The sequence below is a fragment of the Gopherus evgoodei genome, chromosome 12 (genome assembly GCF_007399415.2).
Source record: "Gopherus evgoodei ecotype Sinaloan lineage chromosome 12, rGopEvg1_v1.p, whole genome shotgun sequence".
NCBI classification, from domain to species: domain Eukaryota; kingdom Metazoa; phylum Chordata; order Testudines; family Testudinidae; genus Gopherus; species Gopherus evgoodei.
The window spans coordinates 36114093-36140716 of NC_044333.1; the positions used below are offsets into that span (position 1 = coordinate 36114093).

The window sequence follows — 26624 nt, forward strand, 5'->3', positions numbered from 1 at the left end:
GTAAGTACTAAGTCCAAATGGTGTCTGTTCGGGGCATACACTAAAGCTAACCATGTCTGCAGAGGTCTGAGTCGCAGCCTTGGGTGTCGGACCATGTAAGTGCACATGGCTATATGCCCCAGGCAAGACCATGTTGGGCTGAAGTGAGATAACTGATCCAAAACCAAGGGAGAGGTAGGGTCCAAACTGGGAATTGGTATAGCACCCATGAGTGCACCTTCAAAAACGCCTGCTTGGGCTCACCGGAATACCTATGAGACCCTGAAAGTGAGGCTGAGGTGGATGGCAGTGGCTGACAGCGTTTGTAACTTCCTCCCTTTCTATTAAAGGATTCCTGTCTCGGAGGTGCAGCTGACAAGTGGGTCGGCTGCTGAGGCCTGAAGTGCTTCTTCAAAGTTGATGGAGCATAGAGGCCCAGGGACCACGGTGGCCCTTTAGTCTTTCAGGCCATGGAGCTTTGTATCAGTCTGCTCCAAGAATGAGGAGCCTTTGAAAGGGAGGTCCTGGATCTACTGTTGGACCTCATGAGGTAGCTCTGAGGGTCTGCAGTCAAGAACATCACCTCATGGTCACTGCAGAGACCATTGTCCTTGCCACCACCATCAGCTGCTTCTAATACCGCCTGGAGTGAGGCCCTGGCAACATTCTTACCCTTCTCTAAGAGGGTAGAGAATTCCTGCCTTAAGCCCTGAGGCACAAAGTCTTTGAATTTGGACAAGAAGTCCCACAGATTGTAGTCATCTCTCCCCAGCTGTCGAATAAACTTTCCTCCCAAACACGTCAAGTTTCTTTGTGTCCGTTTGAGGGTAGCGCCCATCTGGCCTCCTTGTTGGCCGCTGATACAAAGGACCCTGGAGAGGGATGGGAGGATAGATACTCATACCCGCTGGCTGTCACACAATATTTCTTCTCAACCCTCTTTGAGGTGGAGGGCAGAGAACAAGTAGTTTGCCACAGGGCCCTGACCAGATCCATTATAGCCTCATTAATGGACAGGGCAACCTCAGAAGGAGCTGCTGCAGCCAGAATGTCAACAAGGATTTGGGATGGTTCCTTGAGTTCCTCAATCTCTAGCCCGAGGATAGCTGCTATCTGCTTTAGGAACTCTGATGAGTCCTGAAGTCAGCCTGTGGAAGCAAGATATTCAGCCCTGAGACAGCCTCATATGAGGACGAGGCGGCGGCGGCTTGTACTGGAGGGAGGAGTTTTTTTTTCTATTCCTCGGCCTCAACAATATCCATGGGGGCTACATCCTGAATATGGGTATTGGGGTTGGTACCGGAGTCGGGGTTCGATGCCGAGCAGGATGGAGCAGGACCCCCACCTCTCAGAAGCAACTGAGTAAGATTGGCAGGAATGTGGATCCAGTACTGGGGGAAAACCCCAAGGATTCTAGTATGGGGGAAAACCCCAAGGATGCACTTCCCTTGGCCATGCAACGGTGGGAGGACCCATACTGAGGTTGAGTGGTACACAGGATGGGTGCCAGTGGTGGCCCTTAGGCTGGACATATGGTTCTATCTCAGACTCAGATGAAGAACCCTCCTGAAGTGACCATGGCGAAGCAGTACCCTCTCAGCCTCCATTTGATGCCAAGTGTCCAGAGATCAGTGGTGGACAGGAGATTCTCCCAAACACTTCAGACAACTGGAGTGTGTGTTGCTCACGGACATAGGCTTGCCACAAGAGGGACAGGGTTTGAAACTCATGGGCCGGGCATGCCTGGCGCCACAGGGGAAGAGAGCACCTTGACAATAAGGAGACTGGGGTTCTAACTATTTACACTAATGCTATTTACAATATATACACTACAACTATACTTAAGACAAACTATGGAACAGAGTAAGAAACCACTGAGAAAAACGCCTTGCCGAAGCGAGAGTTGTTCCAGCAACTGTCTCGGGCAGGAAGAAGAAACTGAGGAGGGTGCGTGTTGGTGGCTCTCCTATGTCAGTGCATAAGCGCGTGGGTCGAGAGGGCGCTATAGCTGGTCTGATGGATACCACTGAGGGAAAAATCTTCAGCAATTATGCACACACATCTAACATGGAATGCAAGCACTGGAAGAACTACTAATGGATTTTAAGTCATTGAAATACTGGACTCAAACACTGATTAAAAGAAGCATGGTTAATATCTACTAATAGCCTCTCCAAGGCAGGGGAGAAATTAGGGGAAGGAAAAGGGCAGTGGTACTCTTCCAAGGTCTGCCCATGCGAGTTGCCACTGAGCCTGTTGTGCAGATGCTCAAAATATGGTTGCATTCTGACCTCAATTCCTTAGCTCCTTAGAATTATGTCCCCTCCCCAGTGGGGCTCAGATTCCCAACTAGACTCTACCAGGCTCCTCCTTGTGTGAAGGAAAGTGCCGCCCTCTCCTAAACAACACTCACTTGTGGAACCAAAAGGGGAAGTCACTCACTGTAAACTGTGCAGACGTAGGTATGCTCTCTCTCCTTTCTTACATGAGGAATTAAATTGTGAACAATGACATTTAAAATCACCACCAGGCATCTCAGAGCTATTGTTCAAGGTTTACTGCAAACTCATGTAGTTATCATAATCAGTTCACTTTAGGGTGGCAAAGAAAACCTCAAAACAGATTTTAAATGAAAACTGAGATTCTGCAGAACAAGATCACAGCTTTAGCGAGGTACCAGCATATTATATCAGCCTGATCCAAGTCCTGCCCCCAGGCATATAATTATGTCACACTGCAAACTTTAAAAACTAGTAACATACTAGGTTGCATAATGTAATATATTGCACACAATGAAATGGTATAATGTTGCACATTCAGGGTATGTATTTCTAGGGGAATTCTGCACCACGGTGTCCGCACACCACACACGTCCCACAGATTTTTTTTCTCTGCAGAAAATACATTCTGCTGGAGAGGCTCTGCAATTACACCTTTTTCCCACCAGGGGCTGCTGTGGCACCAGAACAGAAGCAGCCAGCTCACTGCTCACCTGCCTAGTGGTCAGCAGCTGGCAGGGAGAGAGCAGAAACTGTTCCTCAGAGCCCTGCCTGTGGGGGCCAGATGAGGCGGCACAGGATACAGCAGTGTATGTGGGGGAGACAGACAGAGTGGGAAACATAGGGCTGCTGGGGGGGAGGGGTGTCACAAACTGGGATTCAGAGGGGCAGTAGGGGAACAGACTGGAACAGGGATTGAATGGGAGTGGGGATGCAGGGACACATGGGGTCAGCAGGTGGCGGGGGGGGGGCGTGTCCAGGGACACAAGCACAGGGGCAGATGTGCCTGACCGGGAGAGGCTAGGGGTCAGCCAGAATCTGCATGAGGGAGGCTCCCCAACTCCCTAACACCACCCCCGCAAAAAAACCAAATCAAACCAAACCAAAAACACAACAACTGTTTCATACTTTTCCCATCCACACCCAACAACCCTCCAGGTTCATTCTCAGGCTTCTTCCCAGCAACTACTTCCCTCTCCCTCAGATCCTTCGTTACCCTTCAAGCCTCTACTCTGCTTCTGAGAGTGTGGGAAATACAGTTCCACATTGTAGTTCATATGAATGATTATTCAAAATTCTGTATTAATATGCTTAGGAATCTATTTGCCAAAAAAAATTTCCTTAATCTTTTTTGTTGTTTATATTGTTACAGACATACTTGTTAACAGGTATTTTGAAATAAATTACCAAAATAATTGAAACTGGCTTGATTATATTGTGTTTTGTCAAATAAAAATATGCAGAATTTTAAAATATTGTACACAACATTTTTAATTTTTTGGTGAAGAATTCCCCCAAGAGTAAAGGTACGGCTAAATAGTGAGCAATTGAATCCTGGGGTAAGTATGTTCATATTTATGTTCATATTTAGAACAAATAATTATGTTCATATTTAGAACAATTTGTTGGTAATCTGTACTCACCGTAAACAGCACAAAAAACCTCTGGTTTTTCTCTCCTACACAATTATTCACCCATGGGCAGTGATGATCCATCTTTCGAATACATCGCTTGCAAATACTTGCGGAGAGGAAGAGAGAAATAAGCACTTTTTATTTATTTATTTATTTTAAAGGATCTAAATTTTACTGTAAGAAAGAACACGTAGTGTGTCTCAGCCAAAAATTAATATGCAGAATTTAATGAAAGCTGAAGGGAAAAAAGCAAAGGTCTTAACTAGTTTTGTCTGTTGTGGTTTACCAATTTAGAAGAATATGTTTTCTTCAAAAACATGTATGCCATGACTTCTGAGAGTGTAAATGACTTTATAGGAAAGACTTGTTTCATACCCACTAAAATGAATATCGCCATGCTCCAAAAAGGATAAATGTGTACATCCATTCGTGTATATTTTTTATTTTTTAATAACCTGTAGCCACAAGTACACCATGTAAGTAGAGCTTCAATCCTTTCCAGATTCAAGGTAAACAAACAAACAAACAGCCAAAAGCTGTATTTGGCAGAAAGTACCTTACAGATAAATTGACCTAATATCTGCAAGAAGGGAGATTTTCAATCTCCCCAGAAATGTTCACAGCTGTTTTACTACCCACACAACTCTATCAAATATAATGAACATGTGCGCACAGCCAAAATGCTTCAGAGAACAGTATAAACTTCATTTATAAATTGTCAATTCCCTCTCATTTCTCAGAAATAAAATCTAACATTAAATTACAAAAGATTCAATCAGGAGCAGCATATGATATACAACATACGTTCAGATGTATCATCATCTTTATCTGCTGCTGGACGAGTACCAATGGGCTGTTCAACACATGCCTTCAAATTAGATCTGCTTTGTATGTGTGTGTGTGTGTGTGGGGCTTTGTCTGTTGGACATTTCTGGCAACAATTCCAGAAATCTCTCACCATATCTCTTTGTTAGACTTAAGGGCTATCAACCAACATTTCTCTTAAAGTTAGTTGCAAAAGAATCCAATTAATATCTCTACATTCTACAGTGCAAAATAAAACAGTTGCTATATTTGCTGCCGTCTTTCCCCAAACTGATCATTTAAGTAATAAATATCTTTCATTTTTCCTAATTTAATATAAGGTGAGCTTGAAGAGTTACAGATTTTCTTGTTGACTATGCAAAACCATTAAACCCCTTCAACTTCAACAGTAATAAATGAATAGTTCTGGTGTATTATGAATAAATATATTCAGATAGAAAACAATGGATGTTTATGATAGGTTTATTTTAAAACCATCCCAAGGAAGCAACCAAAGTAACACCACTCAGTAAAGACTTGAATTTAGAAAATATAATGCAATGTTAAAAACTTCTCTCTGTGATGTGATTACAATCTCAGCTATGATTCCCAAAAGTAAGATTGCTTGCCCTTTTTAACAAGAGCATTTTCCATTCCTATATAGTGTTAACCTACATATCCACCCCAAGTTATGGATGCTATGAAAGTTGTTTTCCTGATGTGTGCAATTAAATGTTCATACTTATTGCTATCATAGCATTTCTTGGATGTAAAAAAAAAAGACTCAAATCTTGCTCCTAGAGACACCAAAATAGTCATGAGTACCTTTCAATCAAAGGTCTAAAAAGTGCCTTACCATTGCAATCTATTTAATAGGTAGGCTAAGGCAGAGATTAAGTTAAATAAAGAGCCAGTTACAGAGGAACTTGGGAGACAGATTTCCAGGAACCAGGCTAGAAGATGCACTTCTTGGCTCCTGTTCTACTGTCTGATGACTAGACAAAGCTTGTGTCTACCTGGTACATCTGATCTACTATGTGCTTGCCAAAGTGCAAGAAAGTAAAATTGTAACCTTCTGAAAAGAATACAATCATATTGCTTAAAGAAAACACTTAAAATTGAAATCATCAAAGGCTCTGATCCTCACAAGCACCATTCCTTACCAGCCAAGTTCTTGTTAGGTTTAAAAAGAAAAGCATTTGAGTTCTGTGCATAAAGAACATGAATGAAGTCTCAACTGAAGAGACTCTCCTCTTCTCAGGGTTAGATAATTTAACAATATTACAAATTTACATGGAACTTTCCCTTCCCACTCCACATACTAAAACAAAATTCACATCCAAGATAAGAACAAGATTTCAGCTCCAAGACAGACAGTTTATATGGAAGGTTTCAGAGCAGCAGTTTATATGAAAGTGACTTCTCAACCATAACCTTACCACAACTAGAGTGACAAAACAGATAATTTATATCAACTGCAATTTTTTTTTACAGTCATTTTGTCATAAACAGATAAGAAAAGTTAATAGAACAGAAGGGCTTCATATCTCTTTGCCTGGAAAGGGTTAACAAGAACAGTGAGCCGGCTATCACCTGACCAGAGGACCAATCAGAGGACAGGATACTTTCAAATCTTGAGGGAGGGAAGTTTTTGTGCTGTGCTGTTAGTTTTGGTTGTTGTTCACTCTGGGGGCTCAGAGGGATCAGATGTGCAACCAGGTTTCTCTCCAATACAGGCTCTTATAAGTTCAGACTAGTGAGTACGAGGTAGATAAAGCGAGTTAGGCTTATGGTTGTTTTCTTTATTTGCAAATGTGTATTTGGCTGAAAGGAGTTCAAATTTGTATTTTTGTTGAAGGGATTTTAATTTGTACTTGTATACTTAGGCTGGGAGGGTGTTCCCAGTGTCTATAGCTGAAAAACCCTGTACCTATTCCATTTTTTTAAAATTTACAAAGATAATTTTTACTGTTTTTTCTTTCTTTAATTAAAAGCTTTTCTTGTTTAAGAACCTGATTGTGTTTTTTTAATTCTGGTGAGACCCCAGGGGACTGGGTCTGGATCCACCAGGGAATTGGTGGGGAGAAAGGAGGGAAGAGGGAGAGAGAGGCTGATTTCTCTCTGTGCCAGGATTACTTTCTCTCAGGAAGAGTCTGGGAGGGGGAAAGAGAAGGACGGAGGAAGGTGAATTGTCCTCTCTGTTTTGTGATTCAAAGAGTTTGAATCACACAGTGATCTTCCAGGGTAACCCAGGGAGAGGAAGCCTGGGAGAGGCAACGGTGAGGGAAAGGGTTTACTTTCCTTGTGTTAAGATCCAGAGGGTCTGGGTCTTGGGGGTCCCCGGGCAAGGTTTTGGGGGGACCAGAGTGTACCAGGCACTGGAATTCCTGGTTCGTGGCAGCGCTACAGGTTCTACGCTGGGATTGAGCTTAGAGGAATTCATACTGGTACCCCATTTTTTGGACGCTAAGGTTCAGAGTGGGGATTATACCATGACACATTTCCATAATGATTTGCATTTTAGCATTCCAACAAAAGTTCATTCGCATCCTTTAGGTAAGCAGAAACTGTCAATATATTACACAGCTGGATATGCCTTACTCTATACAGAGAGGTGCTATTAAAAACATTACACACATGTAGCTCTGTGTATATAAACATGCATACACAGTATACAAATATTTACAAGTCTCTTAGTTACACAGAGAGATATATTTGAGTTAATCTTTCCAGTGGTTGAACATTACAGGTGCATCTAAAATGCGCCTTCAAGCTAACAGGAACAGAGTGAATTTAAAGTAGATAGATTTACTATACTTTATGCAACATCCTAATCCAAGATTATGATTATCACGTCTTTATTACTCAGAACACTCTCCAATGAACTGAGGAATATTTCATTGGTTTAACAAACTGTTTATGCATGCTGCCCAGGGGAGAAAAACAACAACCGAGTAGTCAATCCATATGCCCAGGAAGTGTCATTTTGAACAGACCTTTTCAGAATTTTCAGGATGAGCACACATTGAGGTGGCCATTTCAAATGTACTTACAATTAATTTCATTTAAAATTATTCTTGTAACCAGAACAATAACTCCAGACTCCAATATCAAAGTAAGACCAGTATATAAAAGTAGGTTTTTTTATTTTTTTTTATTTTTTAGCTAACGGAGTAAATGATAAGAGGAAAAACTTTCTGCTCTACAACAAAATTTACCAAATAGCAATGAGATCCTTTAAAACTTTTTAGGCTTCTTCCCTGCTCCACCTCAAGTTTTTATATCTATTCTATAGACAAATATATACAAATATACACAGAGTTTTGTAGTACGAAGTCTGCAAAACTGTCAGTAAATCAAAGCAAGAAACCTGCAGACCATGTTCATTAGCTATTTTTTTTAGAATTTCACTTTCAAATATCTTTATGAATGTTTACTTTCAAGAAAAAAAATGAAATACCTGCAATGATGTGCCCGCTCTGGTTTGATACTACAGCATTTTGGACATTTGTAGATCACTTCCCCCGGTTTCAGCTGCAAACTCTCCATATATTCTTTAGTGGCATTTCCTTTTGGTACAGCCCCCTAAATATTTAAAATGGAGTGAGAGAAGAAATCATCTTAAATTAGGAAAGATAACACTTTTTAAAATCACTTTTTAACAGCAGATTTGAACAGGTTTGACTATTCAACATTTTAATATGGAGTGTATTAAATATAAAATGTTTTTCACACTAAGCCCATTTTAGTACAGACATTATTGTCCTCTTACAGGAACCTGCACTCAGCACAATTTCCAAAATCAGTTTGATCAAAACAGGCCTAACATAAGGCTGAACATCTTCCAGACAAACCACAACCCATTAGCACTCAGTTCAGTTTCAAGTGAACTGCTACAAACTTGGACAGAATCCATGACCTTTACCTACAAATGTCAAAACTGCAGTCAGAATCTTTGTTTAGGGTTGAAAAGATTTGTTGTAAGTGAGCAAATCAAGAAAGGGACATGCCTCCTTTTAGGTATATATAGTAGGTTAACTATTCTGAAGCCCAAAAGCTAGAGCAATCAGCTATTGATATTACTAAGAGGCCCAGAGTGAACCAAGAACAGTTTGAAAGCTTTTGCTTTGGATTGTCTTGCCTTTAAGGGTTTAGTCGAACTGCTAGAATGAAATCAAAAGAATTTATATGAAGGAAGTGTGGAGTGTATGACAAGGGCAAAGGTGTTACATGGTAAAAATTCACTCAGGCTCCCTCCCAACCCGTTTTCTAAAAATGGTGAATGTGCTGCTTGTTTTTCTACACTCAGAACATGCTAATGCTGATTTTCTGGGTGATGGTGGAGAAATATCAGGAGAAGAGTAGTTGTATTTGGAGCCTGTTATAGTCAGTCTTTGCAATTGTTTGTGATTTTCATTTACACGATCTAGTAAAAAAAACCAGGTTACTTAAATGATTTAAGGAAGCTCTTCTGGTGAGAAAACTGAGCTCTGCCAGATCTTAACACAGGAATGCGTATTTCCCTCCTGTTCAGCAGGACGGAATTTACACTGAAGCAGAATGTTTTGTCAACCCGTGTCCACACCCCAATGTTTCGCATTCTATGGCTTCTCTTCACTACAGTACTAAGTCAAGGTATAACTTAGGGCTTGCCTTCACTACTGGGATAAGTTGACCTATGTTACGCTACCACAGCTACGTGAATAACGTAGCTTAGGTCTACTTACCCTGATGTCTTCATTGTGCTGCATCGACGAGGAGCGCTCTCCGGTCGACTTACCTTGCTCTTCTTGGAGAGGTGGTGTACTGGGGTCAACTGGAGAGTGCTCTGCTGTTGATTTAGCGGGTCTTCACTAGATCCACTAAATCAACCCCTGCTGCATTGATTGCAGCAGCACTGATCTCCCAATCTCCCCATAGTGAAGACCAGCCCTTACTGTTGCTCCTAACCAGACTCCTGTTAAATACAAAAAGCTTTAGCTCAAGCTAAGTGATTCTGTACACTTGAGCTAACTGGCCAATCAGGGGGCATGTTGATGCTGGAGCTAGTAATGCAGAGCAGACTCCACAACTCTGTGCAGCTCAACATCGTTTATGAGTGTGACCATTCTCATTCAAGTTAGGCAAAATGGAACTAACACTACACTGAAGACAAAACCTAAGAGATGATTTAGTTAGTTCTAGAGGGACTAAAATTTCTACTAAAAAAAACCACAAACACCCTGCCACCTCTTTTCCACTAATTTCATTCATTCATAAGCATAACTATCCAAATGTACTTGATCTCATGTCTTTGCCATTTTGCTGAATTAACAAGTAATCACAAAGAAAGACAATGATACTTGATTCCAGTTACAAACATTGGCGAGATTATGCCTTTTATAATCTCAAACTGTAGCCAGTTTACTTCTGATGAAATTCTCATAGTTACAAGATAATAAAATCTATTTGCCTTCAAATGTAATATTATACTTCTTATGAATTCTGAGAGAGACTTTAATTTTCCTTTATTCTTATTTAACAGTCAACAGTTTCTACTACAAAGCCTTTTATTTTTTTTTGGTAATATGGGAAGTACATTAAGTGAAACAGATTAAGACATACTTTGTCTATAAACAATATCTTGGGTCTCGAGGTCTTAGGTACTTTTAATAATCAGAGCTTAACACACCCATAAACACTAACTGGTTCTTCAAGAAGGCCTTGTTTAATCCATTGGTTTCAAGAAAGAATCTTTCATCACTGGGTGGGGCTCAGAACTACTCAGGCACTAGCACCTTTACTGTATTGTCAAAATCACTTCTTGGATCACCATAGGTGTGTCCCCCCACCCCCCGCACCCCAATAAATACTCTATTTTTTTGCATATGAACTCTAACAAAGCCAATCCAATCAGTTTATAGTTTACAATACCAATTCAAATTTAATTTTATGTAGACTGGGCTTGCTCACTAACAGAACATTGGAAATTAAGTGTGTTTTAAAACTGAGCTGTGAATACTTGCTATAATGAACGATAAAAAGCTGCAAAGACCTGAACTGGTGAGGAGCATTATAATCTCAGCTTAAACACTTCAGAAGTCCACTCATTCACCATGCTCCAGTAGTTAAGCGGTGAGATTTCCCATGACACTGCAAATCCCACAGGCTTCAATATAGAGCTGAGATACCACCAAATTCGCTGTTTAGATGTCAGTGTCAAGACTTTTATAGCAACATGCTCACTACTATTTCTAAAGATGACATTTTATACTAAACCTATCTTGCCACCAGTTCCACCATACAAGAGTTAACCCAGAAATTGAAGAATATAATTTTAGACAACTAGTTATAAGCACAACTGCTATTGAACTGGAAATAGGTACATTGTTATAGCAATAGTTGAAAACACATCATTTAGGCTGCCATAAAGCTATTACTATGCACGTCGACAGAAATGTATTCTAAAATGTATTCGCATATGTTAATTCAAATTTTGTGTGGCATAAAACTGTGGCAATTTGTAATTTTTACCTTGCAGAACCATTTTCGGTAGCAAGGAACAGACTTATTTACCAGTAAATGCCACTTAACGACATCAAAACCCATTTTAAGATTGTGAAGCTGTAACTGCTTAATCTAGTTTTCATAGCAAGATTTCCAAAGTAATTTTAGATTTTTGTATGTACTCTGTATATAAACTATATATTTTAAAGTTGTAAGTAGTCATGAAAGCTTTTAGTTTAACTGAATTATACCTGTTACAGGAAGTGATAGCTAATTTTTCCAAATGTTTGTTTCCCATTAAAAAAAGAAGCTAAAGCTACATTGAGTCTCATTAGAATACTAATAATTTAAATCTTTCTGCTAGCTCATTAATTTATTCAATAATGTAAAAATATTCATAACATTTTAACCTTAGGTTTATTGAGAGAAAAATATCCATAATGTCAAGTGAGCCCTGGTCCTAAGTCTCCTCTCTACATTGATCAACTTACTCCACATTTTAACTGTCAGGTCAACAAACTCTGGTAAATGTTACTGCATATTAGTTTATATCAACAAGTCTTAAGGATGAGTGAGATTTTCAAGAGTGACACAGATATTTCTGAAAACCTTAACTTTTGCTATTCGTTAAAAGCAGAAGATTTTCTTATCACATCACATGGAATCAAACCACTTTTATAAAGTTACCTAGATTTGATAATATAACTAGGAAACAAACAGTTACAGAACAAAACAGGCATTTTAATCATTTTCTATAATGGACCTAAATAGTAAATAACAAGTGACCCTACACTGTCCATGTGCCTCCCTTTCCCTTACAGTTTTCAATGGTTTCTGCTTTGTTTTTCACTCAGCTCAAGACTTGTTTATGATACCATAAAGGAACCAAGGGCCTGAGATTGAGACCAACCTCTGCTTCAATCAGTTTCAAGATCTGCAACCAAAAGAATTATCCTAGCAGCAGGAGATAGACCCTACCTATCTATAAAAGAGAACTCAGAGTTGCTTACTTTATTCTCTGCAACTGACTAAACATGAGAGAATGACTCAATTTCAAGAGATAATCATATACTTACAGGATCAGTTAGCATAGTTCTCAGATGAGAGGACAGAGCTAGCACTGCCAAACAGTTAAAAAGAACACCATTGATCACAGAATACCAAAAGTCTTTGGAAGGCAGCAACATGACAAAAGTCACTACAAAGTCTGCATAGACAACCAGAAACCATGTCATCACAGCACAGACCATGCCACAGCCATCACGGATGAACCAAACCCTGTCTGCCATATCAGCTTCCGATGAAGAAGAATCATAGCTGTCATTTTCAGCAAGGAGGGGATGGTGCTCAATGTCCCGGAATCTGTGCCCTGATGACTGCATGATTTTCTGGACTTGCCCTAAAGAAAGATGGAGACATTATGTTTATACACAAATAAGCCATAAAAAATAGATGTCAACTTTTATTTTTGACACAATAAGCAAAACAAGCAATTCTATGATTGTTTCAAGCAGGAATGTTTCTGTAAGTAATTGAGGACACTCATTTACTAGTCCTTAGCTGCAATTTTGTAAATTGTTTATTGAAAAAATTATTTCTAAAAATATATACTCTAATTGTAAGAATTCTGTAATTTTTGCAAGTCCCATCTCTCCTCATGCACAGTCAGTATTGATGACAGACTATATACACTTCTGGTATATGCAATCAGCTGTATACAAAAGAATAAGGAGATTTGCATAATCAATATGAGCCACTTGTATGTGTAATACACACATTTCTAAAGAGAAAAAATTCAGGGAGGAGTCTCCTAATTTGCATGAATATCAAAAGAAGCTTTAATATTCCTTTTGGATAATTTGTCATTGGGCTAAGATTAGTTCTACCTGTGATTTAAGATTCTGAATGCTACAAGGACCAAGAGGACAAACTGATTTTAGTACACTGGCCCAAGATGAACCCATATCTATCTAAAAACAAAATGCACGGAAAATTAAGGAAAATACGCAGACTGGAGATTTATGTACAAATTTGTCATACTTTCTGGTGGCAAAATCTAGTTGTGTGTGTAAAATTGTGAAGCTGATTTTCTTTGAGGCATTTCCCCCCATTTAAAAATATCAGTAATTTAAATACCAATTCCCTAATTTGACCCATTACTTTAAAAGAAGGGGAAGTATACTGACTTTAAATTTCATTTTTCTGGAAACACTGCAAGTTTGAGTTGAGAAAGAATTTTTAATCCATATTTTTCAGAAGAGTTTTAAATATGAAGAGATTCCTGCCACCCATCCTGTGCAAACAACGAGAAAAGGGTTGGAGAGAGACTTTTTTTTTTGCTGCCTTTACTACCACAATAGAGGGTTTCAGAGTAGCAGCCGTGTTAGTCTGTATCCCCAAAAAGAACAGGAGTACTTGTGGCACCTTAGAGACTAACAAATTTATTTCAGCATGAGCTTTCGTGAGCTACAGCTCACTTCTTCGGATGCATAGAATGGACATATGAAAGCCCATGCTGAAATAAATTTGTTAGTCTTTAAGGTGCCACAAGTACTTCTGTTCTTTTTACCACAACAGAGTAAAGCTTACAAGCTTACAGGAAGCATGAATTCGCCCATGTTCATATACAGTGTATCCAGTGACATATTACTATGGATTAAAACCCAAAAAACTTGGAAGGGACATAAATCCTCATGCTTCAGGGTAATAAGCCTGATCAACCAAGCTGATTAGAAAGAAACTTCCTCTACAAGCAGATAATTCCAAGATATCCCACTTTAGGGTTTCCTCATATCTTCCTCTGCAACATGACCACTATCTGAGATAGTATATAGTACAGTGGTTCTTAAAGAGGGTCCGCTGCTTGTTCAGGGAAAATCTCCGGCGGGCAGGGCCAGTTTGTTTACCTGCTGTGTCAGCAGGTTCGGCCGATCGCAGTTCCCACTGGTTGCAGTTTGCCACTCCAGGCCAATGTGGGTGGTGGGAAGCGGCGGCCAGCACATCCCTCGGCCCGGCCACTTCCAGCAGCCCCCATTGGCCTGAAGCAGCAAACCGCAGCCAGTGGGAGCTGCGATCGGATGAACCTGCGGACGTGGCAGCTAAACAAACCAGCCTGGCCCGCTGGGGCTTTCCCTGAACAAGCGGCAGACTGGCTTTGAGAACCACTGGTATAGTTGATTAAATAGTCCATTGTTCTGACCCAGAATGGTAATTCCTATGGATATCCTTTTTGCTCTGATACCAGAAACACTATGCTTGTCTGGTCAGTTTCACATTCCTTTCCCAGCAGTGACAATTGTTAACTTTCAAAAATATAAGTGAAACTTCATGGTGTGAGTAGCTGTAATCAGATTCTCCTGCTCTGGAGCACAGGAAAGAAAGTTCTCCCGCAATTTTGTGTTATACTTAAAGTCATAACTGCAAACCACTTTAAGTACTTTTTTAATGTCATAACGAAGAGACTAGACTCTGCAGAAAAGGCCACTATATTAAGCAGAGGGTAACACCTTAGAAGCCAATAGGTTTTCATTGCTTGTTCACAGAATTAAATAAAATAAGGCGCATATCTACATAATTCCAGAAAGTCAAAATTGTGACATTCTACAACAAATCCTAATACTCATTTATAACCTGATGTCTTATGAAATGTTAGCATTAAGAATGAATAATCATTTACTATAAGCAGTCAAATAACAGGTGTGTTTATTGCTTCCTTCTTGATGCCTTGAAATACACCAAGTTTCTGAAACAGGAGAGGAGACTACAGTATTGAAATTCCATGTAAGCTTAATGTTATTCCAGGGGAAATAAAATAAATTGAAGTGACCTGTAAAGACTCCTCAAACCATTTCCTGCCTTTTTCTAGTTCAGGTAAGTGATTTCGGGTCCTCTAGCTTGTGCCTTGGAGGGGATCTTAGTTTTAAAGAGGTTAATGATTAAGTCTGTACTGGTAAATCATTTACACCGAGAGCGTGGGCTATTCCAGAATGTGAAGGACTGTAATGTTTTCTTCGAGGGACAATACTTTAGGAATCATTGTCGACACAGGAACAGATTCAGACCTGGAGCTTATCTACATGCACACGGCACTGGTATAACTAAAGGCGCAATGCTGCACTAACAGGTATGAATCTATGGCGTAAAAAATTTTTAGCAGCTGTCTTAGTACAGGGGAGGGGATGATTTAGTCTTACACAGGATAAATGGTGTTTCCAAGAAAAAACTGCTGTAGGCCATGCAGCAGTAATTCCGATCAGTTCACAAGGTAAGATAGCAGAAAGGCCAAGGGCTGCTCAAGTCACACAAACAGCTATAGGCAAATAAAACCCCTGTAAGGAATTATGCTCAGCAATTTTCTAAATAGCAATTTAATCTTGCAGACAGATGTTCTCCCTGCTATTCACGTTTCCTATTTTTGTCTTTCAAAACAGTACTTAGCAGACTAGAATATTTTCACACCATGAAGCAAAAATGGATGTCAAACCAACTTTAATTTTCTCAGAGTTGTTAGTTGCATCACAGCCTTAATGGTAAATATGAGGTTTTTATACGGGCTATATTTTTGTCTTGTTGACTTGCCAAACATCATTCAAGTAGGGCCTCCTGCTTTTCAATTCTGACCAGTATGGCAAAGCCCCCCTTAAATACATCTGTTGTCGCCAATGAACTAACAAGTTACAGCAACAAACTGCTGAATTGTCATATTGCTGATGAAATTTGACAGGCTGGTTTCTCAGGTCCAGTGTGGGCTTTCTGGAGAGAAATATCAAAAGCCTGACCATTTCAATCTGAAAAGGGATGTTTTCATACAGCTCTATTTTGTGAAAACCTTCCACAGGTTTTGTTTTCATGCCGATGCAGAATGAAAACAAAGTTCAAAAACTTGAAAGTTCTTGTAAAACAGAATTTTTTCCAGCCACCTATAGCTAGCAGTGTGGAATGGTAGAATCAAAGTTTTATCTACAAACAGGAGACAGATTACAGTCTGAACACAAAGTTCCAAGAATAGCATGCAATCCCAGAAGTACATTCAGTCCTAAAATTGCTATTGATTCTGTACTACTAAAGGCCATATCTGAGAGAAACTTGAAAGCCCTGTATTGATTGGTGACAGCTGAGCAGATGTCTCTAATTTTTCTGTGCTAATGGTAGCCTCCATATGACCACTGGGATTTACGGTACTTTAGGTACTTTATACCTGAGTATATTTACTGCTTTGTTAATCCAAAATTATAATCTACAATGCCTATATTTACCTATTAATTTCTGAAGGACTCACACTTGGGGTAGCTGTCAGACAAAGTTACATATATTTTTCAGCATTTTTCTAGACTTTATTGCTAATTCTTAGCTATCCTAATTAAAAATGTTTCATCTACTCCCTCCCTCTGACTCTAGTGTTGGATTGCTAAATCAAAGACCCACTCCTTCCCAGGACAGACACTATTAACATATTGTAACTATGATTTGGATTAGCTAAATTAAACTTATTCCATCAAAGTAAATGTCCTTAAATCATAGCAACAGTAAATCATGAAGCTATGAGTCAAGTAAATTCTTTTATACAAAAGTCCTCTCTCATTTGAATGCAATAAATTAAAAATGCTCCTAGTTACAAATGACCATAAAGATTGTTGCATTCTAGAAAATGTCTTGGGAAAACAAACTTTATTTCTCCTATATAATTCATGATTAAATGAACCTGGTTAGGAAAGGGGTATTTCTTTCTAGTGTTTAATATTCAGTGACAATTCCAAATGACTTAACCTTTGAGCAACCAGATTAAAAACAAATGTTTTTAATTTTGTACAGTTAATACTGCAGCCCCATACACGTATGCCCACTAGCATCACTAGGTGTTTATGACTCTGAATTGCTTCTCAAGATGAAGCTTTTAGTTCTCTTTTGTAGGTGTAATATGAAGTTTTAAATACACTCTATGACTCACAAATGAAATTTATGTTATTTAAGAAAACAAAAATGACTTCCCTGAAAAGCAAAAAGACTATACAAGGATTACTTAAGAAAATACACCTTTCAAGCACCTTGTAATATATTACAAGGAAGTAACATGTAATTTGCAGGGAGCAAAGCTTTCAGACTTAGGGTTGAATCTCAACATGGCACAAAGAACTGAAGGCAAAACAAACTTTATAGGACACCAACAGGATAACAACGTAATGTGTTATGTCAGGAAGTTTATCCATCAGTAATGACTTAGAGATGCAACAGCTTTTGGAACTTGTTGCGCACAAATTAAAGTAGCAAAGGTCAGTAAAACTCAAAGGGCTTGTAAACGGGCATGTTGACTCAGAAATGAGAAGTAATTCAGAGATCTTTCAGCCAGAGCCAGGCTTTAGCAGCATTAAAAATTATATATATCTATATATATCTCAAACAAATCATCATAAACAAAAATATACAAAAAGAATTCCCAACCAAGGGTTCACCCAGCCCATTGTACTTCAAGACAAATGAGAACTTTAGAGATTGATTCTTTTAACATTTTAACTACTTTAGCTTTAGAGCCTTTTTCAAGTTATTGTATTTTGTATATGTTTAACAACTGTATTAAAGACAAATGTAGCCTGAAGTTAACGTTTCAGCATAATACAAAACCGCACATACCTCACAAATGTTGAGTGCGTTATTCTGACATCATGCCCTTCCTTCAGGCTTCTAAGATGCCCATGGTCATATCTGATGTAATCTGAAAAGACAGTCAAAAACTGGTTAGAACTGCACTGTTGCTTCAGGGAAATAGTTTTAAGTACGCATAATCTATTACAACTGAAGGACTTTGGAAGTGTAAGTAGTATAGTATGCAAACCTATATCAATTATGAAGTAATTTTAGGACTGATCAGTCATGAAATCAATATATAGAACCCTACAATGGGAATTGTGACTACCTAACCGAAGTAAACAATTAACAGTCTGTTCTGCTACGCAATTCTTCAATTTTTCTAGACAGATCAGATACACATACTTTATTTATGATCTATTCCTCCATCATTTATCTGTCAAGTTTTATTCTTGTTTGGTGAAAAAGATACAGTGTTAAAGGGCCTCAGTCTCCAGAGAGTAATAGTCGATCCATTCTTGTTAGAGACCTCTCAATAAGGCATTTGGTAACAGCTGGGTAAGGCAAGCATGTTCTCTATTTTACGTTATCAAACGGCAAGTTGCTTTGTAAGTTTAGAACTATTCCCTATTCTAATGATCAATGCCCCCCTTATGGTTAAGCTGAAAATAAAACAAATTATTCAAACCTATTTATTCAAAGCAGTCAGTTTAATAAATGCAAAAATCTACGCCAATGAAAATTTAAACAAAAGAGATGCTCTTCACTATGGTCATTTGCCACAGTGGTAAATATGCATCTTAATATTCAATATATGCACGACCAAAAAAACCCACCGATATTGCAATCAAAATCTCAATGGTTTCACTGCTTGATTTGAGTTTAAATGTACATATTGCAAGACAGAAGAAAATGGACTGTATTAGGTGCTTTTTGAAGTTATGTGCTACTATTAACTAACAGTGCACTGCAGATCACAGTTTAAGATATACTAATGCAGTGTATTACATTTTATAGTTGATCTATACAATAAAAACAGTGAGGAGACACTGAGTAAAAATATCTATAGCATCCTTAACTCAGCTCTGTTGGGTGCAAGTACCAATTACCATACATATGGCTTGTAGTTAAACACCTTTAGCTTACCATGAAAGGTTATTAATTTGTCTTGTTTAAAAAAAAAAAGACTAATAGTAACAAGGATTATTAAATTAATTTTTGCTTTGTCCTTATGGTATGGGTTCAGATAAGAGAAATCTGAGAAGTTTAGACAAACAACTAAGTTTATTTCTGAACAGTTTAGTCGACAGCACCCACTTTAAGCTTCCTGACACGGCACTTATACCATTTAATTTGGATGCTTCAGCCTTACAAGTCTTAGTAGTAATAATATTCTACCTATTCCCCAACTTATCAAATGTCAAATTATCAAGCGGTGCAGGCCGAAGGACATGCCGGCTGCCACTTTCAGCAGCTCCCATTGGCCTGGAGCAGCGATCTGCAGCCAGTGGGAGCCGTGATTGCCAGAGCTGCAGACGCAGCAGGTAAACAAAGCGGCCCAGCCCACCAGGGGCTTTCCCTACACAAGCAGTGACCCCAGTTTGAGAAACCCTGAGATACTGCATCAAGGTAGCCCTCAAGAACTCTCTTCCAATAAGAGTGGAAAGGGTTTTTTGGAAAAGGAAAGGGGATAACTAATATGTCCCAACCTGTGTATGCGTTATTCACTAAATTAAAAAAAAACCAAAACCCCCACATCATTTGCAAATAACTATAGAAGGTCCCCTCACTGGTATCTTACAGCAACAGGAAAAAACCTTCAATAGACAAATAAGATTAAAAATACTTCAGCAATAAAAGTTTATTTTCTGTTTTAAGTTTCCTTTTATGTTACACAGTAAACAGTTTCTATTTTAAATAAAATTCATGCTGTGGTTGTGGCGCTGAAAATGAAAAACCTCTATTTCAACATTTCTACTTAATAGTTAGTGCTAACAACTCCACCAACAGATCTCTGAAGAGAAGCCAGGACATGCAGTATTAGAAAACAACAGTCATACGCTGACAGGTCAATTTCTAAAGCTTAAATGTGATTTACTTAAAGCCACCTGAATCTTAAGACAAAGTTACCTACAAGGCACAGGATTGGTGCAGACTTCTAGCTAACTGGAAGTAACAGATTGCCCTTGAAAGGTCAAAGGTTAACATCCTGCAGTAATTCACACCTGAAGGAACATGACACTGCGTACAATTCCATGGGAGGTATGGACAGCAGATTGCAACTGTCTGACATTGATAAAACTCACCTTCACAATGGTATACACGTTATCCTGATCCTCAAGCCGCCCGACAAAGCTAACGCATCATATAAAAGCTCTCTGTGCAGAGAGGGTAAGTTACTAAGACAGAATCAGTGTCTACTTTAGTAGAAGAATAAGTCACTTTTCATTACAGCTTTGTAAGATCCAGGAAAGACCCTTTGTTAAAGTCAGCTCTCGCTGGCTTTAGCTACTGTTCAGCACCTCACTCACCTATTATTTACTCCACATATCCAATATTCAAGGTCACACTGTAACAGCCTAAGCAGTAACAGAAGAACTTGGTTTTCTGCCACTGAATTTCAAAAAGGATTCTCTCTCCCCTCCCCATGTGACCCTTATATAAATGCTCATCTCTGAGATCAAGAGGTGAATTTTGGTAAGAGTATATATTTACATGGTACAATTTAGAGAACTATTCTAAAGTCCCTTATTATGCCTGTCTCTGCTTATCACCACTTTGTATTATTTCATTCTACAGAAGGTACATGCATTTGAGAAAGAAATATTGGAATTTTCCCCTTTTATCTTTAAAAAGGAAATCCTTTCTCCTCACCCCCTAACCTTCCAAAAAGCAACATAGTTAAACATCGCTGATTAAACAAATGCCTCCTTCAGCTGTACCAAGACCACTGAAAGCGTTATCACATGACTGCACATGCCTCTATATTGGTAACCCCCTACAAATGCCACTAAGACATGCCATCAAGAATTCTGAACAATTAAGCAAAATGAAGTTAGAATTATCAAATCATATAGCATTTCCTAGGTATTTATAAGTATCACCTATCAGCAACAAACCTGATAACTTTACAATACAAAAATCAGCTTTAAGTTTATGTAAATCTCTGCATATCTTGTTCCTGAAATGGTTCAGTGAAGTCTGTTAAAACCTTGACACAGGACTTGTCTACATGATGCACAAGCAAAGGTGTAAATTCTAATGAATACTAGTGTGTCACACATTAACTGCTCCATGTGGACTCTGCTTGGTAGCTCCCAGTCTGCTTTCATATATACCAAAAATTCAGGTAGGCACTGGCCTGGACAAAACAGAGGAAATGCAAAGGTGGCATAGAATATGCAGGGATAGCTTAAGAATCAGGAAGTCCTGACAGCTTCCCTGCCCCAGACAGTTAAAAAAGTCAGTTTCTCTTCCTCTTACCCAACAAGGGGAAAATTCATTGTGTGCTTCTATTGCTACACATACAGGTGAAACATGGAGTCCTAAGTTGAGTTTTTCACAGGTCGGCAGATGCCGTGGTAATTTCAAGATGTGATTTTAAATCTATGAACATCTCATCTCCCACCTTTCCCTCCTCTCCCTCTGTATCCAAAGCACTGTCGCCCAAGTACCTGTCAACTTCCTTCTTCTTAATATCATCCAGCCTAACCATTTCCTGAAGCACTGATTACTGTAACTTCTTCCTTATCTGGACTCTCAACTTTTTCCAGTCTGTCCAAATGCCACTTATAGACATCTTTCATCTCCCTATGCTCTGATCACATTATCCATTCCCGCACATGCCACTTCTTTATACTCTTCCCATAGCACAGAGTCCTATAAAAATTTAACGTTCGTTTCTCTCTCTGCTTCGGTCTCCCTACTCCACTTTTTCTCCCAATGCTCTCTCAGGCCCAGATTCACAAAAGTATTTAGGTTCCTAACTTTCACTGATTTCATTAGATGTTAGGCGCTTAAATACCTTTGTGGATCGGGGCCTACATCTGTTTGGCTTACCCAGTCTCTTTTCCCACCTCCCTGTACCATACCTTCTTTCATGCTGTCCCTTATGTCTGGTGTAGTACTCCTCTCCTCTTATTCCCACCTTAAACCACTTCAGGCAATCTCTCCTTCCTCCTCATAAATATTCTCTTCACTGAGGTTTTCCTGGCGTACTGAATTTGCCTTGGCTTATTAGACTAACTTATTTGAAGCAGGGAATGCGTCTTCATGTACATAAAGTACTAAACAAATTATTCTTAAAAACTGTGTTATCAGATCAGCACAGAAGGGCACAAAACCCCTCAACTCCTTCTGAAGTCAATGAGGGAGGTCAGGACATCACAGGATTAGGCCTTCAACTTTTTGTTTTGTTTTGTTTTTTAAAAACCTTGAAGATGTTTCCACCACCTCACAAGAAAGAGTAAAATGTGGCTGTGTTGTAGTTATCAGGACAATAGAGAAAAGAACATAATGTATTACTAATGAAAATATTTTATATTTAGAAATGACAAAAATCTGCTGACAGCAGTATTCTTCCAACCACTATGTTCTCTCTCATGCTTCTGACTCTAAAACAGTCCATCCTTATAAAGAATACTAAACAATACAATTCACTTCCAAGGAAGGGTATTATTTACTTACACAGCTATCTGCAATTTTTTCTATTAAAACTTTTTTTAAAGATTACCATTAGATGTTCACAAGATTGTCACCGCTCATTATATAAACTACAGCTCTGAAATACCCTGCATAAAAACAAGTATTGAGAATGCATCTCTATAAAGATACATTCAAGTTCCATTGCTATCATTGAGATACATTAATCTATTAGCATGATAACAATATTGTTTCATTGAGTGCATCTACCCCCACACCTTTTCAGAATTTAGATTTGCCATTGTTAAATCCTCAAACAGGCACTAACCAGAAGATGTGACCTACTCACTGCCTGTGCTCAAAGTCAACACAGGATTTGGGTTGGCTGAAACTCCTGAAGCTCCACACTTATAGCAGTCTATGTTTAAGACACAGGGCCCAATTCTCCACTACCCTGCACCTTTTATAGCAATTTTATACCTGTGTAAAGTAAGCGGAAAGTGGGTGTAATATGCTACCTTTCTGATTTGGTAGCACTTTACACAGGTAAAAGTATGAGCCAAGGTGTAAGGCAGTTGAGAAACAGGTCCAGAATTGGTAACCCACTGAAATGAATAAGCAGTTCACATTTCTAGCAAAATATCAGTCCACTCTTCCACAGCTGAAGTTGGAAAACCCATGCAAAAAACTTCCTCCATAGGACCTCAATCACAGCAAGGATTTGGCAAAAGGGGTAGCAGATTCACCTCTGCATAGATCCACTAACCACTAAATGGTAGAGGTTCAAGTAGTTGAGTTACATCAGAGAGGACAGGGCAGCCAGACAGAGGAGTTTACCCCTGAAGAACACAGCACAGACTACATCTGGGCTGTGCACTGGTGGTAGAATTTGGGCCTTAGATGGTTCAGATCTCTATTTTTTCAGATTCAGGCAGACCTGACTTCCTCTGTTCACATTCTAGAGGACTAGAAAGCTACTGCTTTTTTAAAAAGATCAAATTCTGCTGCAATGGCCAGGAAAAATTTCCCACTTGCTACTAATGAGTTGATGTGTCAAGATCCTACATTACAAGTTTTAATATATCTGCTCTATCATTTCCAAGTTTATCAATTTAAGCTAAATCCTTACCATCATTTGAATGTGGTTTACCATATTTACAGACTGTACTTTGCAACACTACACTGGCAACACATTTTTCTGTCAATTAATGTGCCACAGAAGTGATCTTTCCCTTCAGAACTCAACAAGTCAACACAGATCAAAGCTGAACTATTTTCACAAGCCTGTCAAGTTATTCCATTTTCAGTATTAATCTAAAACAGTGTGACAAGTATTATTATTATTATTATTATTATTATTTTAAAATATCAACCATTTGGTCTTCTGAGCATGCCACACGTGCAAAATCTGCTAGTTCTTTTCCATGCTTCACCAGCACCTCAGTTTCTAAATTGCTGTGTTAGACTATTAATTTATTCCTCTTTGGAGTAACCCAGTTAATGCCATCATAAAACACAGATAAGAACTATTTGATTCAGATACGCACAGCACAAAGAATTTGAAATCAAAGTCAAAGTGAGCAAGTTATAGAGACAGAATTGTTAGATGATTTGACCTGCACTTCTTCAATACAAAAGGTTGCCAGCTTCTGAACTTTAGTCTAAAGGGATTTTACATCAGTTTTATCTAGTCATGACTCACTAGGTCCCAGTGTTTTTCTACAACTGACAAATTAGATACAGCATCCCCTGACTGAGCCAATATTTCAGAAGATCTTCTAAGCCTGTTATGAATGCACATAAGTAATCCCATTGAAGTCAATGGGACTACTTATGTGCTTGAAGCATGCGCGTAAGCGTTTGCAGGATCAGGGCATATGTTTATACATTTGTATCTCCAGCAAATCACAGAAGAGTAATGAAGTCATGACTTGGGGTCTAGATACCATAATACAGTGTATCGTACCCCAGTGTTATCCTACCCCAGGGGTTATCCAACTTCATAGTGTAGCTCACATTATGATCTTATTGTGGATACCTCATTTCCACTTGGGTTTGGTCTTTATTTGCATGCTCTTAAGGCAGCATTGCATTAATCTCCCCTTTTCGTGTGTTCTGCTCCTCCCAGACAGAAACAAAAAGGCAGCTCCATTTAAGAAACTAGATCTCTGTAGACCACCAGTAAGCATTGCCCAGACAAGTTTGAGAAACTGTGGACTAGAACATGTGGTGCACCAACAACTTCTTCACCTACTTCAGCACTAGTGCTTTGCTTAAGAGAGGTTTCAGAACTCTATTACTTAAACCGTAGAAAACTGAGGGGAAGTCAGTTGCCATGTTTATTAACTGTGAAGCTAGCACTATCTACTTAAAGTCCTTTTATTTTTCAATTTAGACTGCAGCACAAGCATGAGATTAAAAGTCTCAGAAACTAATTTCTTATTCAATGGCTGCAGAAACTGAGAATATAACTGATTTTATCCAGCAGACTCAACCAGCCAAAGAGAGCAGCAAATCTCAGCTCTGACACACACACAGTTCATTGTAGTCACCAATAATGGGATGTTGGGAATGGATTTGGGGGTGGAAGGAAAAGTTGATTATGTCTGATGTGTTATTGATTAAACTCAGCTCCCTCCCAGTCTGACCCTCTGAACAAACGAGATACAGACACTGCCCTGGGCTGGACCATGGGGAGGGAGAGGGCCCAATGCCAAGGCACATCCCAGCCTCCCCCTACAACAAGGGTAGCAATAGGAGAGCCCTGCCCAGTGATCAGAGAAGAGGACTCCAGAAGAGGAGAAACTTTTTGTGGAGGCAAGCTGGGAACCCTGCACAATGGAGACCAAAAGCAAGTGGGGAAAGGAAAGAGCAAGGAGAGATTGAGGGGTGGCAGAGTGGGGGAGCGGGAACAGAACACAAGATACGGGGGAGAAATAGATAGCACAGCAAGGCAGGGGCAGATAAGTGTGGATGGGATTGGGGCAGCAGAACAAGGCAGGGGCAGAGCACAGCAGGGAGGGACTGGAGGAGGAGGGGGCAAGGGGAGGAGCTGAGGGGGCAGAGCACAGCAGAGAAAGGACAAGAGAAAGGGTTGGGGCAGCGGAGCAAGGGGGAGTTGATAGGTGGGGGGTTGCAAAAGCAGAGCACAAGAGAAGGGAACAAGAGAGGGAACAAGAGGCAGGGCTTGGGAAGCAGAGCACAGCAAGGAGGGGACAAGTGGAGCAGAGCAAAATGGGGGGCAGAGCTCACCAGGGAGGGGCTGGGGGAGGAGGGGACAAGAGGGAGAAGAGCACAGCAGGGAGGGAACAAGATGAGGGGCTGGGGGAGCGGAGCAAAGGTGGGGCAGAGCACAGCACGGAGGGGCTGGAGGAGGGGGGGATAAGGGGAGAAGAGCACAGCAGGCAGGGGACAAGGGGAGGGGCTGGGGAAGCAGAGCAAAGGGAGGCAGAGCCCAGCAGGGAGGGGACAAGGAGAGGGGCTGGGGGAGGGGGACGAGGGAGGCAGAGCCCAGCAGGGAGAGAACAAGAGGAGGAGCTGGGGGAGTGGGGCGAAGGGGGGGCAGAGCCCAGCAGGGAGGGGACGAGGGGGGCAGGGCCCAGCAGGGAGGGGACGAGGGGAGGGACTGGGGGAGTGGGGCGAAGGGGGGGCAGAGCCCAGCAGGGAGGGGACGAGGGGGGCAGGGCCCAGCAGGGAGGGGACGAAGGGAGGGACTGGGGGAGTGGGGCGAAGGGGGGGGCAGAGCCCAGCAGGGATGGGACAAGGAGAGGGGCTGGGGGAGGAGGACGAGGGGGGCAGGGCCCAGCAGGGAGGGGACGAGGGGGGGGACTGGGGGAGTGGGGCGAAGGGGAGGCAGAGCCCAGCAGGGAGGGGACAAGAGAAGGAGCGGGGGGGGGGACAGAGGGGGGCAGCAGAGGCGGCTGGCGAGGGAGCGGAACAAGACCGGGGCAGACGGGCGAGGAAGAGGGAGGCGCTTGGCAAGGCGGCCGGGGCAGGAGGCTGAGCTGGGGGCAGAGCAAGGCAGGGGAGGGACTCTAGGGGGGCAGGACGGAAGCCGGGAGGGTCCGTGGGGGAGCCCCAGGGCGCGGTACCGCCCCGGCCCCGCACTTACCTCAGCGCCGGGCCCCCGGCGGCTCAGAGAGCAGCGCGGAGCCCGGCCCCCCGGTCCTGCTGGCGCGGGGCGGCAGGCGCCAGGGCCGAGACCATCCCGGCGGGCGCC

The 26624-nt window shown here is 40.6% G+C and overlaps 1 protein-coding gene across 2 annotated transcripts in view; it reads right to left on the reverse strand.

Moving 5' to 3' along the window:
• Positions 1-26624, reverse strand: part of ZDHHC7 (zinc finger DHHC-type containing 7) — a 36324-nt gene extending 9700 nt beyond the window's left edge. The window contains exons 1-5 of one of the 2 annotated variants that reach the window (XM_030581427.1): positions 26517-26624; positions 17810-17891; positions 12259-12581; positions 8157-8281; positions 3902-3998 (exon numbers count right to left, since the gene is read on the reverse strand). In XM_030581427.1, the coding sequence (XP_030437287.1) occupies positions 3902-3998; positions 8157-8281; positions 12259-12564 (528 nt within the window). In that variant the 5' untranslated portion in view covers positions 12565-12581; positions 17810-17891; positions 26517-26624. Of the gene's footprint in view, positions 1-3901; positions 3999-8156; positions 8282-12258; positions 12582-17809; positions 17892-26496 lie in introns of both variants that reach the window. The other variant, XM_030581428.1, reaches the window with a different exon arrangement.